Source organism: Numida meleagris, unplaced genomic scaffold (assembly GCF_002078875.1).
Source record: "Numida meleagris isolate 19003 breed g44 Domestic line unplaced genomic scaffold, NumMel1.0 unplaced_Scaffold249, whole genome shotgun sequence".
Taxonomy (NCBI): Eukaryota; Metazoa; Chordata; class Aves; order Galliformes; family Numididae; genus Numida; species Numida meleagris.
Window position 1 is genome coordinate 246,145 of NW_018364295.1, and position 12,683 is coordinate 258,827.

General features: G+C 43.7%; 1 protein-coding gene across 7 annotated transcripts in view; it reads right to left on the minus strand.

The window, feature by feature from the left end:
• GAS7 (growth arrest specific 7) overlaps positions 1-12,683 on the minus strand; it is a 112,428-nt gene that overhangs the window by 61,906 nt on the left and 37,839 nt on the right. For 4 of the 7 annotated variants that reach the window (XR_002433923.1, XM_021382490.1, XM_021382488.1 and 1 more), the window contains exon 2: positions 8,160-8,283. Coding sequence is in view for 6 of the 7 variants with exons in the window: in XM_021382490.1 (XP_021238165.1) it covers positions 8,160-8,283 (124 nt within the window). In the remaining variant the exon portion in view is untranslated. Of the gene's footprint in view, positions 1-3,948; positions 4,022-8,159; positions 8,284-12,683 lie in introns of those variants that run through there. The other 3 variants (XM_021382489.1, XM_021382492.1, XM_021382493.1) reach the window with 2 other exon arrangements.

Below are 12,683 nucleotides of genomic sequence, written 5' to 3' on the forward strand. Positions count from 1 at the left end.
TGTTCCATGAGGAGTTGTCCCAGTTCTTTCATTAAATTTTTTTCCAGCAGTCTTTTTTTCAATGTGAGGACACTGTCTCATAAAACTCTATTGCTTTTCAGTTAAGCACCAATTTCCTCGTGTTTATCATGTAAAGACAGTGAAAATTTGATCACATGCACAGTGGCAATACTAGTATGGTCAAATAAGACACAGGCAGATAGTGATAATGTGGAAGGATGCTAAACACAGGAAACAGCTGACAGAATAATAGTGGCAGCTTCTGCTGTATTTTGAAGGCTCCTAAGAATCTTGTTATTTGTCTCTAAAATCTCATTCCCTCCCAGATATGGGAATGCATATCTTGAGTTCCCATATCTGAATAGCTTGAGCTATAAACAGAAAGAAAGCCTGTTTAATCTAAAAAACTACCCTATACTTAGTGTGAGAAAGGAGACAAGTGGTGACTGCTGGTTGGTGTAGCAGAGGTAGTGCAGTGCCAGGAATGTTTCAAAAGGTGATTTGTCAGACTGGACTGGTCATCAACACCTCCTTTTTTCAGGAGGAAGGAGCAGAACTAGACAAAGTGTTCACACAGGGGAGCAGCCCAGAACTCCACTGCACCAAAACTTGTACAGCTTTTGCTCCCTGACCTCCTGTCATGGTTTCAGCTGAGACAGGGTTGATTTTCTTCATAGTGCCTGGTATGATGCTCTGCTTTGGCTTTAGGAGAAAAACAATGTTGATAACATGCTGAAGTTTTAGTTGTTGCTGGGCTGCACAGAGCCAATGACGTTTCAGCTTCTCGAACTGTCCTGTCAGTGGGGGAGGACTTGGGCGGCACAAGGAGCTGGGAGGGAACAGAACCGGGACAACTGACCCAACCTTGCCAACATATAACATTGTGTGAAAAACATATAAAACTGAGTTGGCTAGGGGGGCTGCCACTGCTTGGGGACTGGCTGGGCAGTCAGACCCAACCTCTTAACATGCACCCAGAGGCCACGCTTTCCACATCTCCCATCTTTCTTGCTACTTTCTTCTGGGCTTTATCCAGCCAGCTTACATTTTTCCTGGAGTGTAGAGCCCAAACAAGATAAAACATTCCAGTGGAGGCTTTATAATTTCTGTGTAAAGTTGAAGGATTACTTCATGCCTCACAGACAACATTCCTATTTATACGATGGAAAATACTGGGTGCTTTTGTAATAGTGCAAACCTGCTGGCCAGCACTCAGATTCAATCCTCCAAAGCTTATACATCTTCGTCTGTAAACTGCTCCATAGCCTGTCTTTCCCACTTAATCAGTTCTGATGAAATCTCCAATCTTAAGCACATCTTTACTGAGTAGTTTCTTACCCTTTCAGCAGCATGATTCTGAATTCTGAGCTTGTTCTGTGCAGTACACAATGTTCTCTCCCAGCTTCATTTAAAGTTAACATTTGAATAAGTACTTTCAATGTCAACATGCCATTCATTACTGGAAATACTGACTAGAATGAAGCCTAGGGAAGTCCCTGCAGGATTTCCTTCAGTGCAAACTTCCCTTGACAAGGGGCCATTGAGAACCACTGTTCTGAATATGATTCTCCCAGCAGTTCTGCAGCATCTTTATAGTAATTTCACAATGTCTTTCTTCTGTTTAGTTTGCTTTCCCACCAGCCAGCTTTCAAATTGCCTTTGCTGTTTTTAAGACTTGACTTCCTGTACCAGAGCTGCACATGGGGTCTTCGTCCTGCCTGGAGGCTGCACAGATGTTTAGCCACAATCCTGCCATCTGAGAGGGTGCGTGCCTCATCCAATTACTTCTTGTTGGTGATGGAAATGCTAAAACAGCTGTGACCTTGCCAAGAAAGCCTGCTTCTGCCAGTGCTCACCTTCTGTGAGGTGATGCTTTGCCTTGCAGCTCCACACCATGGTGAGCATGTGGTGGAACCTATGCTGTGCTCCCGCCCATCCCAGGGCTCAGCCACAACCCTGAATTTAGTGAATAGCCCCAGCCTATGCCATGCTGGGATATATCTGACAGGGCAGCTGGTTGGGCACATATGACAGACAGAGCGCTGCAAGAGAAAGACGTGTCTGTCACTCAGGGGATATCCAAATACAATAGTTAAATTAATAGACAGTGAACCCTATGCCTGGACCTTCCACATATGGTTAGCATATGCCTAAGTGATTGTCTTCTACCTCATGCATGAGAGGCATACAAAGGAAAGGATAACCAAAGGGCATATGCATGATAGTAATGCATAAGGGATATGTTACACGTATAAAAATGAAGCAGAAGCTTTGGGATCTCTGTGGGCTTCAGACTACAGAAGACCTAGTAAAGCACCTTTCAACCAAAAATACAATGTTACATTTACTTCCTAACCTCAGTATTGAAGTTAAAAAAAAAACAACAACAAAAAAAAAAACCTCACCACTTTCTAACACTAGCATGTAGGTGTTTTGTGGCAGGCCAAGTTGGGGTAACTCCGGACTCTGGCAGAGGTGGGATTAGAGACAGCTTCTGTAGCAGTATCCTGTAGGCAGAAGCTGAGCAGCTGCATCCTTGGATGGAAGCGGCTGGACAGGCTCCCCAAGGCATGTATGGAACACAGGCAAGGCAAACTTCAAATAAACTGTGAGCAGGGCTGCAGGCAAGGAGAACTGAGGATATTCCTGGATGCTCTGACATGGAGACGAGCTCTCCCTTCCTTCCACTCACTTTCTGGCCACTTCCCCCCATATCACTACCTGTGAAAGCACACTAGCATCTCCCACTCCTCCCACTGCACTGTTGTTTGCTTTTTCTAGTTATTATTAGTTTATCCTCTGAAATTTCTGCATGAATTAGCAGAATTAAGTAACTTCTTCCCTCTGTTTCAGCTTCACTGCCTGGCTCAGCCCCAGTGGGTAGGAGAGGCACAGAGCAAATAACAAAGAAATGCCTTGGTAGGAGGAATATTCTAAGTTATTTAAAATAAGGGAAAAAGTACATAACTCCAGTCTTCACAGCAGCCAGCCACACCTGCAGTAAGCCAAGAGAATAGCCAGTCATCTTTTCTTTGAAACCATTTGCTCTCTCACCAAGCTGAGATCAGACCAAGTCTGAGATACAGAAATTCCTTTGTGGATTTAAAGACTTAACGAAGAAAAAAAAAAAAAAGATAGCTAAAGGTAAAAGCCAGTATAACAAAGCTGAAAACAAGGTTTTATGGTTGCTTTAGACAATTTTGGTGCTTCAGTGCCTGGAGAAGACACCCTTGATTTGAAAAGGTTGTTCCAATGCAGGCCCAGATTCTACACTTGAAAACAGAAAGAAACCCCCAAAGGGCATTTCAGAGGCATTAGGGAGTGAAACTGCCTTTGATCGAACACAGACCACAGACACCTTCCCAGGACAATTTCATGTTTTTTCTTGTTGAACAGGAAGCTCCATGGAGCCTGGCAACAGGAGACATGAGACATCCACATGGACACACACAAACTACTCTGAAGCCAGAGCATTCACTTTGGAACTGAAAACTGAAGTCCTCTCTGACAGAAGGATTGAAATAGAACAGAAATAAAACTCATTTTTCAGTACAGACCACTGTAACAAGGCCCCTAGAAACCCTTACTGTTCAAGTGTATGTCCCAGCATTTTGCTGCATGTCAGAGGATCCGCACCTTTGGTGCCAGCTTTCCACCTATTCCATGCAGCAGAAAGCAGAGGACTGAGCAGAAAGTGTCCAGTCGAGGTCCCTCAGCTGAAACATATACTGTACCCTCCAGTAAACAATGCCTTGCTGTTACCCAGTTGCCTCAAACTCACCTTCCAGTGCAGCCATGTTAATGTGTGATCCTACTAAAATACTTTATTCACAGCATCTTGTTTCAGCAGAGCAGTTACAGATGTTTGCAAAAGACAGAAGTGAAAAAAATTATAATTAAATCACTCAGACTAAAAATAACCCAGAAGGTTCTGTTTCATTCCCTTACCACTCTGAAATGCTATCCTCTTCTGGCAGGGTGGTACACAGCTTCCTTCTCCAAGCATACCTTATACCTTGCTGTATCTATTAAGGAGAGCCCTCCACAAGAAAGTCTGCATCTAAACATACACTCATCAGAGCTTTAGGAAACCTTTTGGCTCCAGAAGTCTCCTTCTCAAGCTATTTGAAAGGAGTTCAGACAGATTTAATTTTTCACTGTGAATCTCACAGTTCTCCTTCCTTGCCCAGGAGACAGTTTGGGCATCTGTCTTCATTAAAATAAGGACTTCCTCACTCCCATGGACATGCAAATATTCCTTCCTCAAATGGGTGGGAACTACTCTGTTTGACCAACTGTTTAACACTTTGTTGCCTCAACAAGTTCCCTGCTATTCCATCTAGTGACTTACTAGCATGTTTAACTACAGCATGTATCTTAATACAGAATCTTGCATTTTATAACAATCTGTGCATTAACAAGAATGCCTCACTGCACCCAAACAGATGAGATTAATATAGATTGACTATGCCTGGCATTTGGCTGAGACAAAACAAAATGGCACTTGGGTGGGTAATCCCTAACATCCTTCTCTTGTAGGCACACTCAAGATCCACACTCTGCTGGTCTGCATGGATGGATCCCAGAGCTGTTACTTTCCATAATGTATCAAAAAACAGCCTGCACTTCATCATTCTTGCTGAAGATGGACCTCTGTCCAGCAAGAAGAAATTATCAGTACTGTTTGATAAAGTGTGCAGATTACATGCACATTCTATCAAAAGGAATGCTCATACACTACCTGGGAGACATTACTGCCATCAGCACACAAAGCAGAATTTCCTGATCCCCCCCAGTCTCTTGTTCCATGCCTGGTGGATGAGACAAAGCATCATTTCAGATCATCTCAACTGGAGAATCACAGAGGAAAACACTATGCATAAGGTTGACAGTATTTCCTGATGGGGTTAGCAGTGTCCCCTCTCTTTTAGCTGAGTCCAGATTTACTTTCAAAAAATGGCTGTCACCCCTGTAGTGGTTTCCTAGTAAATCAACATGCAGTCAGGCAGCCCCTTTGTGAGTCACTACGTGGAAGCTGCTGCGCATGTGGTCCAAAGAAAAGAACTGAGAGAATTTGTGAAGACTTGAAGAAGTCTTGAAATAGTTTTTTATGATTCATCATAATAAAGAGACAACTGGTTCCTGGGCGATATATAAAATGGTTACAAACTCACAAGCCAAGAATTTCACATCAGCTGTTACTGGTGGGTAATGGCAAGCAAAATACCTTTAACTTTCTGGGTGAGGCTAGAAGCCAACCAGGAGCATGTCTAGTTTCTATGAACAGGTCTCCACATTACCATGCTTGTGCAACTGCACAGTTATATCTCTCTCAGATACTCCAGCACACATTCATCATTTGGCTACAATAAAGAGAGACTAATTTTACATTGCATCCTCACAAAAGAAAAGACCTCAGTGGAAAAGAGATCTAGGTCCTGCTGCTGAAAAAATGGTGCCAAGGTGGCAAATCAGGATGCAGGGACGTGAAACTCTGTGACAGAGATGTATGCTGGCACCATGTCTCCATGATAAACACTGCCGGTAGCAGCTGCAGCAGTGACAAGACAAATAAGCAGTTAAGACAAACTAGCAAGTGCCTCAGTGAGATGTCCAGTCTATGAAACTTGCTGTAAACATCACCCATGCCAATGCAGCTCTGCCACAGGAAAGGTAGGGACAGCAGTTTTATAGCATATTATCTTTGACGTACCCTTAGGCTCAAAGCCAAGGAATAATCTCTGAGTGTCAAGGTGCTATCCCACTGTTAAACACCAGGCCTCAAATGCCAAATGTGACTTTGTGGTGACTGTATGGCTCAGCAGCACCAACTCTGCATTAAAGTCAAGGAAAACAGATCATATCCAAGATGAGACTGAACAAGCTGCCTATATCCTCAACTACCAGTTTTACAGGAACAAAGGTCAGAGCCAATTAGTCAGATGTAATCAGAACACTGTCCTGCCAGCTGCTCATTCCAGGGCTGGATGGGGCTTCATCACCTGCTTCTGGAGGTTGCATCCAACTTCTGCTTTGTTTAAGGCCTAAATGACACTACAGGTGTCACACTTCCTTGGCAAACAGCTCACTTTGAGAAAGCACAGACATCTACAATGTGAATGTGACACCACAGTATATCCCAACTAGAGCAAAAAAAAAAACCCAAGCAAAACCATCAAAATGATTATCTGGCAAAAAAATGTAATATCCAAACAGAAGATTTTCATGCAGTAGCATATTCCGCCTGAGCAGACTGAGAGAAACTGAGCTGCCCAAGAACTCCGGGTAAGCTGGAGTTGTCCCTGTACAGTGTCCCTGTACATGCTGCTGGTGAATACTGTTGTCTCACAAAGGGCTACAGACTTCATGGAAGGTGTGGGAGGCTCAGAAATGCATGAATTTTGAGTGCAGTGTGACAAACAAGAGCAAGCCCTGCTTCAATATTGCTTGAGCTTAGGACTACTCTAGTGAGGAGCTTTAGATTCTAATCAGTCTTTCTAAACTCATTTATATATTTTACCCACTCATCTAAACAGAACATAAGTGCTCCCTAAGCAAGGACCAGAACACAGAAATCCCCCTTCTATTCTCTCTTCTCTTCTCTGTTACTCTGTAAACCATATTCCTTGCCATATAGCAATCCCATTGCAGCGAGACTGCAAAGAGTGGTGGTTTGGGCATTCTCCAAGGAAAGGCTGGAAGTGAGAAGTCTCTAGCCCAGCTGCTCACCAAGCAGTATCACTGCCAACAACAGCCCAGGCCAGCCACAACTCTGTTAGCCAGGCCCTGAAAACCTCTAAGGATGGAGATTCTACCACCTCCCTGGGCAGCCTGTACCAGGGCTACCCTGCCTGTTCAGTGAGAACCTGATTTCTGACCTGGACTTCTGAAGCAGGATGGGACTGCTGTTCCTTGCTATATCTGTAACTTTTGTGAGGATAGAAAAAAGCTGCTTGAGATTATGAAGAAACTCCACTCCAGGGCATCTGCTTTTCTGGGATATGGTTCGATGACAACAGCTTTTATCATACAAAAAGGAGGCATCTACCTCTTATTGTTTTTTTTGATCTCAAGCCAAGTGAGTAAGGGTCCATCACCAAGCTGGCTCAGGACTGAGCTTAACCACTGCCTCGATTGCAAAGGGGACAGGTACTTAACTCCTAATGATCTTCTCAACCTGCCAGGGATGTTGTCAATGAACCCGAGCACACTGTGCTTCAAAATGAAGGCAAGTGTTTAATGGTAATGTGCTTTCTAGAAAGTCCAGTGAGATGTCAACGCATAAAGCGAAGGTAAATAACGACTTGGCAGACTTCTAGGACAAAGACTTCTGCGGCAAAGCACATCAGTCCCTGAATGGACCATAAGGCTCACTGACAGCCCATGGCTCTTCCTTCCCCTTACAGTGAGTCAGAAAGAGGCTGATGGCTTTGGCTATGTTGTAAACACAGTGAACTCTTGCTGTCCTCTCCTCCCCTGTCATCCTGTCATTATTTCTGTTTCAGACATCTGGTTTTGCAGGTCATAAGTTTTGCAATGGTGTTGTAAGCTCATAACCAGAATGGCAGGTAGACGGTGCAAGCCAAAGTGGTACAGGTTTGACAGGTCTTGAGCTGCTGATAAGATTGTGAGTTAAGTCTGTTTCTCTAGTAGCAAGACAGTGATTTAAAGATAGAAATATGGACTGAAAAGTCTATCTCTGATATCCCATTACACAAGCTTTTCTTCTTTTGACTCCACAGCGAAGCTGACTCTGACTTGAACAACTTTCCAATTAACTATTTCTGTTTTCCCCAGGTAGTGATACCTGATATTCTGTCAAACAACTCTAAATGTATGTGCATACATAGATACACATATCTCCAGCTGAAGAAAAAAGAAATAAAAGAATGTAGTACAAATTAAAATTAAAATGTTTTATATTCTAATTCATTCATGGCAGGGCTGCTTCTGCTTCACAGATATATTTGAATGGTCAGAATTAAGATGAAAGAGAGCTAGAAGACTACATATAATTATTTTGTTTATATGGTGGCAGGGTCATACATTCATTTCTTTAACTCTCTGAGCATAGCTACTATCAAAACAAACTTGAGAGACAACTCCCTGCAGCAGATGCCTGCTACTAGGGTGACACATCCACTGGAGCCTCCACTTACCGTTTGTGAAGGTGTTCACGTAGTACCTGCGGCCCTGGGGAGACATATAGCTCTGCCAGCCCGGGGGAAGATGGCCATTCAAGGTATCTTCTCCTGGGTGAGGAGTTGCCTTTCTGGGCTTCTGCTAAGGAAGAAAAAAAGAAGAAAAAAAAAGAAAGAAAAAACGCAATCTTTTAAGTTGATATCTAGGTAATGTAAAGTCTAACCAGACACACATCTGGAAAGGGACCATATGGTTCAGCATTCCAGAGACTGAAAGATACCCAAAGAGTTCCATCCATTTCTCTTCTTATCTATCCTGCTCCCAGAACACGATTTATCTCCTAGAAATCTTCCCTTGGAGCACTGGGATACAGAATATCCTTTGGGAGAGAAATGAAACACCTCTGTATTTGATGCTCCACAAACACCTGGACCTGTCCAAGAAAAGCACTCTCGTTAAACAATAATATGCAAAGCAGACAGCAATCAACTGTCTGAGAAAGAAAGACATGCATCTGACACTCTCATTTACATTCACATGAACATACTGGCAAGTGAAAGCACTGGTCAAAGTTTCTGTCCAAACTTAATTTACAGGCACACCATCACCTTTAGACACTGTCAAGAAGAAACTCTGCAGAGCCCTGTCGCCTAAAAGGAGCAGCATGCTGAAACACATTCATCAGTATGCTGATTATATACTGATAATGTATGTAATTATCAGTGTATAAATTACTGATCCAGATGTAATCTGCATCAACATCATGTGAATGCAAGAATGATATCTTTATCCTGATGGTTAGCATCCAGCTCACCAGGAGTGATCCACATCATTCGGAAGAGCAGGGATAAGCATGATGCTGCCACCTGCTCTGCAAGCACACTCAGGACTGCTATGAAGGTTCAAGAGCCACCTCAGCTGTACACCTCTTCACCAATTCAGTTGCAAGCCTTAGTGTGCTGAGGTTCAGGTTGCAAGGAAAAGAAAAACGTGAAGCTGAAAGGCATTACATTGTAACACCTGGTGATATCACCTCTTCCAAGCAGCTGTGGTGGTTCCCTGGTAGCTAGGGAATTACAGCAGCTGCTTGATGTGAGAACAGCAAAGAGGGCTTCATCCCTGTCTGGTCCTTTCAACCAGGGATGCTGAATGATGACACCTGGGATACATGGCCAAAGACTACCAGTCGCAGACTCACAGGGCTGCAGCTATGAGCCCAGCAGCCTTCGCCTTCTCCTGGCTCACATCCAGAGAACATCATTTTGTCTTTCTCCACTCCCTAAGGCAAACCAGGAATGCAATATACTGATTTTTAGGGGTTTTTGTTTGTTTGCCTTGACTTCAAAGGAAGAAATAAATGAGAACAGGGAAAAACGTGAAATTGAATTATTTATTCAATAGAAGCAAATCTCCATTCATAAAATGCCTCCTGACATGGTGGAGAGGTAAGAAATGACTGCATAAATTCAAAGGCAGCCACACTGAGGGAAGGCAGAGTTTCAGCATCTGCTGCATACGATATTCAAACATTGACAAAATGGATAGAATTGTTAGAAAAAAAAAAAAACACTGTGATGTGTCCTTCTCCTACTGATCTGCTTTCTGCGTCAAATTCTGACTCTGTTCTACCCCAGAACAAACGGGACATTTAGTGATTTTGGATCTAAAAGTCTATTTTGCATTTATTTCCAATTTGAGAAAACTCTGATTACGATGGCTCTCAGGAGGCACTGAGCTAAAGAATGATCTTGCATTTGTGCCTCCTCAGGTATCTTGTAAAGGCAGGTCACAGCCTGCAAGGCATCTGTATAGACCGAAGGCCAGTGTGAGATAAGTATTATCTCGACACTGCAGCACAGATTGTGCTTGTGCTGATTCAGATTTTAGCTCCTCTCTTGAGTAGACATAGAGCCTGGGAGATGGAGCCGACTCAACATGAATTTGAGAAGTTAGCTAGGTAGATACTAAGGGAGATACTGGGTCTGTTCAGCCTGGAGAAGATGGAGAGGGGATCTCATTATTGTGCACAAATGTCTTAAGGGAAGGTAGCAACAGGGTGGGGCCAGGCTGTTTTCTGTGGTGCCCAACAACATGACAAGATGCTCAATCTGGAACCCAAGAGGTTCCATCTGCACAAAAGAAACAAATTCTTCATTGTGAGGGTGGCAGAGCCCTGGCACACGCTGCCCAGAGGTGCATCTCTTCTGCACATATTCAGACTTGCCTGGGTGTGCTCCTGGGCAGCATGCTCTGCATGACCCTGCTTGACGCAGAAGGGAGATTAGGTGATCCCAAGTGGTCCCTTCCAACCTCAGCCATTCTGTGAGTGTGATTCTGTGGCTCTATAGAGTGTATGACTCAAGCGTATGTTTTGCGTGCCTGAGGCTAGCACAGTGCTTCATAGAACTGATAAGTAGGATCTTTGTTATCTGTTCCTGTTCTCGGTTCTTCTGTTCTCTGAGGCTTAACGAAATCAGTTTACAGCTCTACCCTAGCTGCTGTACATGTGAGAAAGCAGACCCTTTCACAGTTTATGTTGCTACTCAGTATTTACTTTTTCCTGATCTCAGCTTAGGATGCAAGGGAAACCTCTATTACACGTTAGCCTGCCCCAAGGCAAATGTTCTCATTATTGTTTGCGTTATACTATTGCCTAGAAATGTACACAGCGAAATTCCTGTCTTAGTCAAACTAGCACAACCATGCCTACTTTTTTGTGGTGGCAGGGGCAGGATCCCTCCTCACATGCCACTGAAACACCTCCGTGTTTCATACAGCCCTCTGTGAAAGTGCCAAATCCTATTAATGAAAACACTGAAGTTCATGAATCTGGCAGAAGAACCAGTATCCCAGCTTCATCTCTGAGTTATCTGAGTTCTTCTCCAACATGATGGTTGGTTTCAGAGGTGCCTTGTTTCACTCAGCAATGCCACTTCCAACACAGCTCCACCAATCACATGCTTGTTTCCAATTCCTTACAGACATGTCTTGGCACCACGAAAAGGACCTGCTTGCACAGCCTTGCTGTACAGACCCACCATCCATCATCACCTTCTGTTTGATTTTACTCTCAGTCGGGACTGAAAATAGTTCCCTGCTGGCTCCCAAAGGTGTGATGTCACTGGGAGCACCCACTGCTTGCACGGGTGATGCAGACCAGCACCTGGGTCTGTGGCACTGACCACATGAACCTTACACAAAAATGTTTTTGCGCCACCTGGCTTTGGCTGCTCCTCAGTTTGTGTGCTCTCCCTGCCACACCAAGGAGCTTTTTCATTTCTGTCACTCTCAGCTCCCCCTTTCTACAGCCTCACCTAATGGAATGAAGCATGGGGAACTAAAAAGGACTCTTCAACAAGTGTGTCCCATCAGTGCAGTTACACCAGTAACTCTGTTAATGGCTAAGAGGAAGGCTGGCTGATTTCTGTCTACAGAAGTACCTCCTGAAGGGCTTTCCTTGCACTGTGCCCATCTACAGTCCTTATCCAAAGCATGGGGAGGTTTGCAAAGAAAGCCAAGACTGAAAGGATGTTCGGAGGTTCGAGGTCAAGTAACATATGCAGGAAAGCAAGACAGTTCCAGGCTATTTTTTTAACTACAAACCAGTCCTTCAACAAACATTTTCCAAGGGACAGCACAGAGTAATGGAACAACTCCTGGGTGAGCTCCTGAACTCTCTCTCTACCACAGGATTAATGACCCTCATTATTGTTTGAAAAAGCATACTGAAGAAAATTGAAATTCCACAGTGCACGAGCTATCAGCTACTCTACCAGCTCCTGAAGAATTTGGCAGCAGATTGGGATTCACTGCACAGCCTTGAAATTAACAAAGTTACAACAGTCTATCTCAGCTGTGCAAGATGACCCCATGAAGAGGAATTCAGGATAATCCCATCCTGAGTTCTGTTCTAGAATGTAAACGTTACAGAATTGTATAAACTTACTGCACACTTGCCATTTCTGTCCTTACACCTTCTTTGCCTTCTCGAGCTGAAATCACATCCATCCCTGCTCCTCCTTTTGCTTAACAAGGCCCAGTAGTGTACCCATGTACCAAGAAGCTCAAGACTAAGGTCAGCACACTTTAGGGCCCCGTGATATCGCTTTCTTTCACACCATCAGCACCGGTACCCTGCAAGGACAGATACCCACTGGTTTGCTTAACGAAAGCTCTGCAATTATTCCAACATCCTCTGAGTGACCTATCCAGTTGCTTCTGGTCTCCCTGGTAGGCTGCAACAAAAGCAGAGGTCAGGTGCCACAGATGTGCTCTTAAATAAAAGCCAAGAGATGGAGGTAGACAACACAGAGTGGACACCACTGTGACCACCATTTAAATTAGGGTGAAAATGGTATAAAGAAAAAAATTAAGCCAATGTTTTAGCTCAAACCTCTGTCAAAATGTATCACTTCAAATAAGCACACAAACATTATGTTTTGCAGTTACTAATTCTATTTTGGAATTACTAATATTTCTACCATTGCTTCTGATTCTGCAAATACAGAAGTGCTGAAAGCACAATCTGTGAATGATGGTCA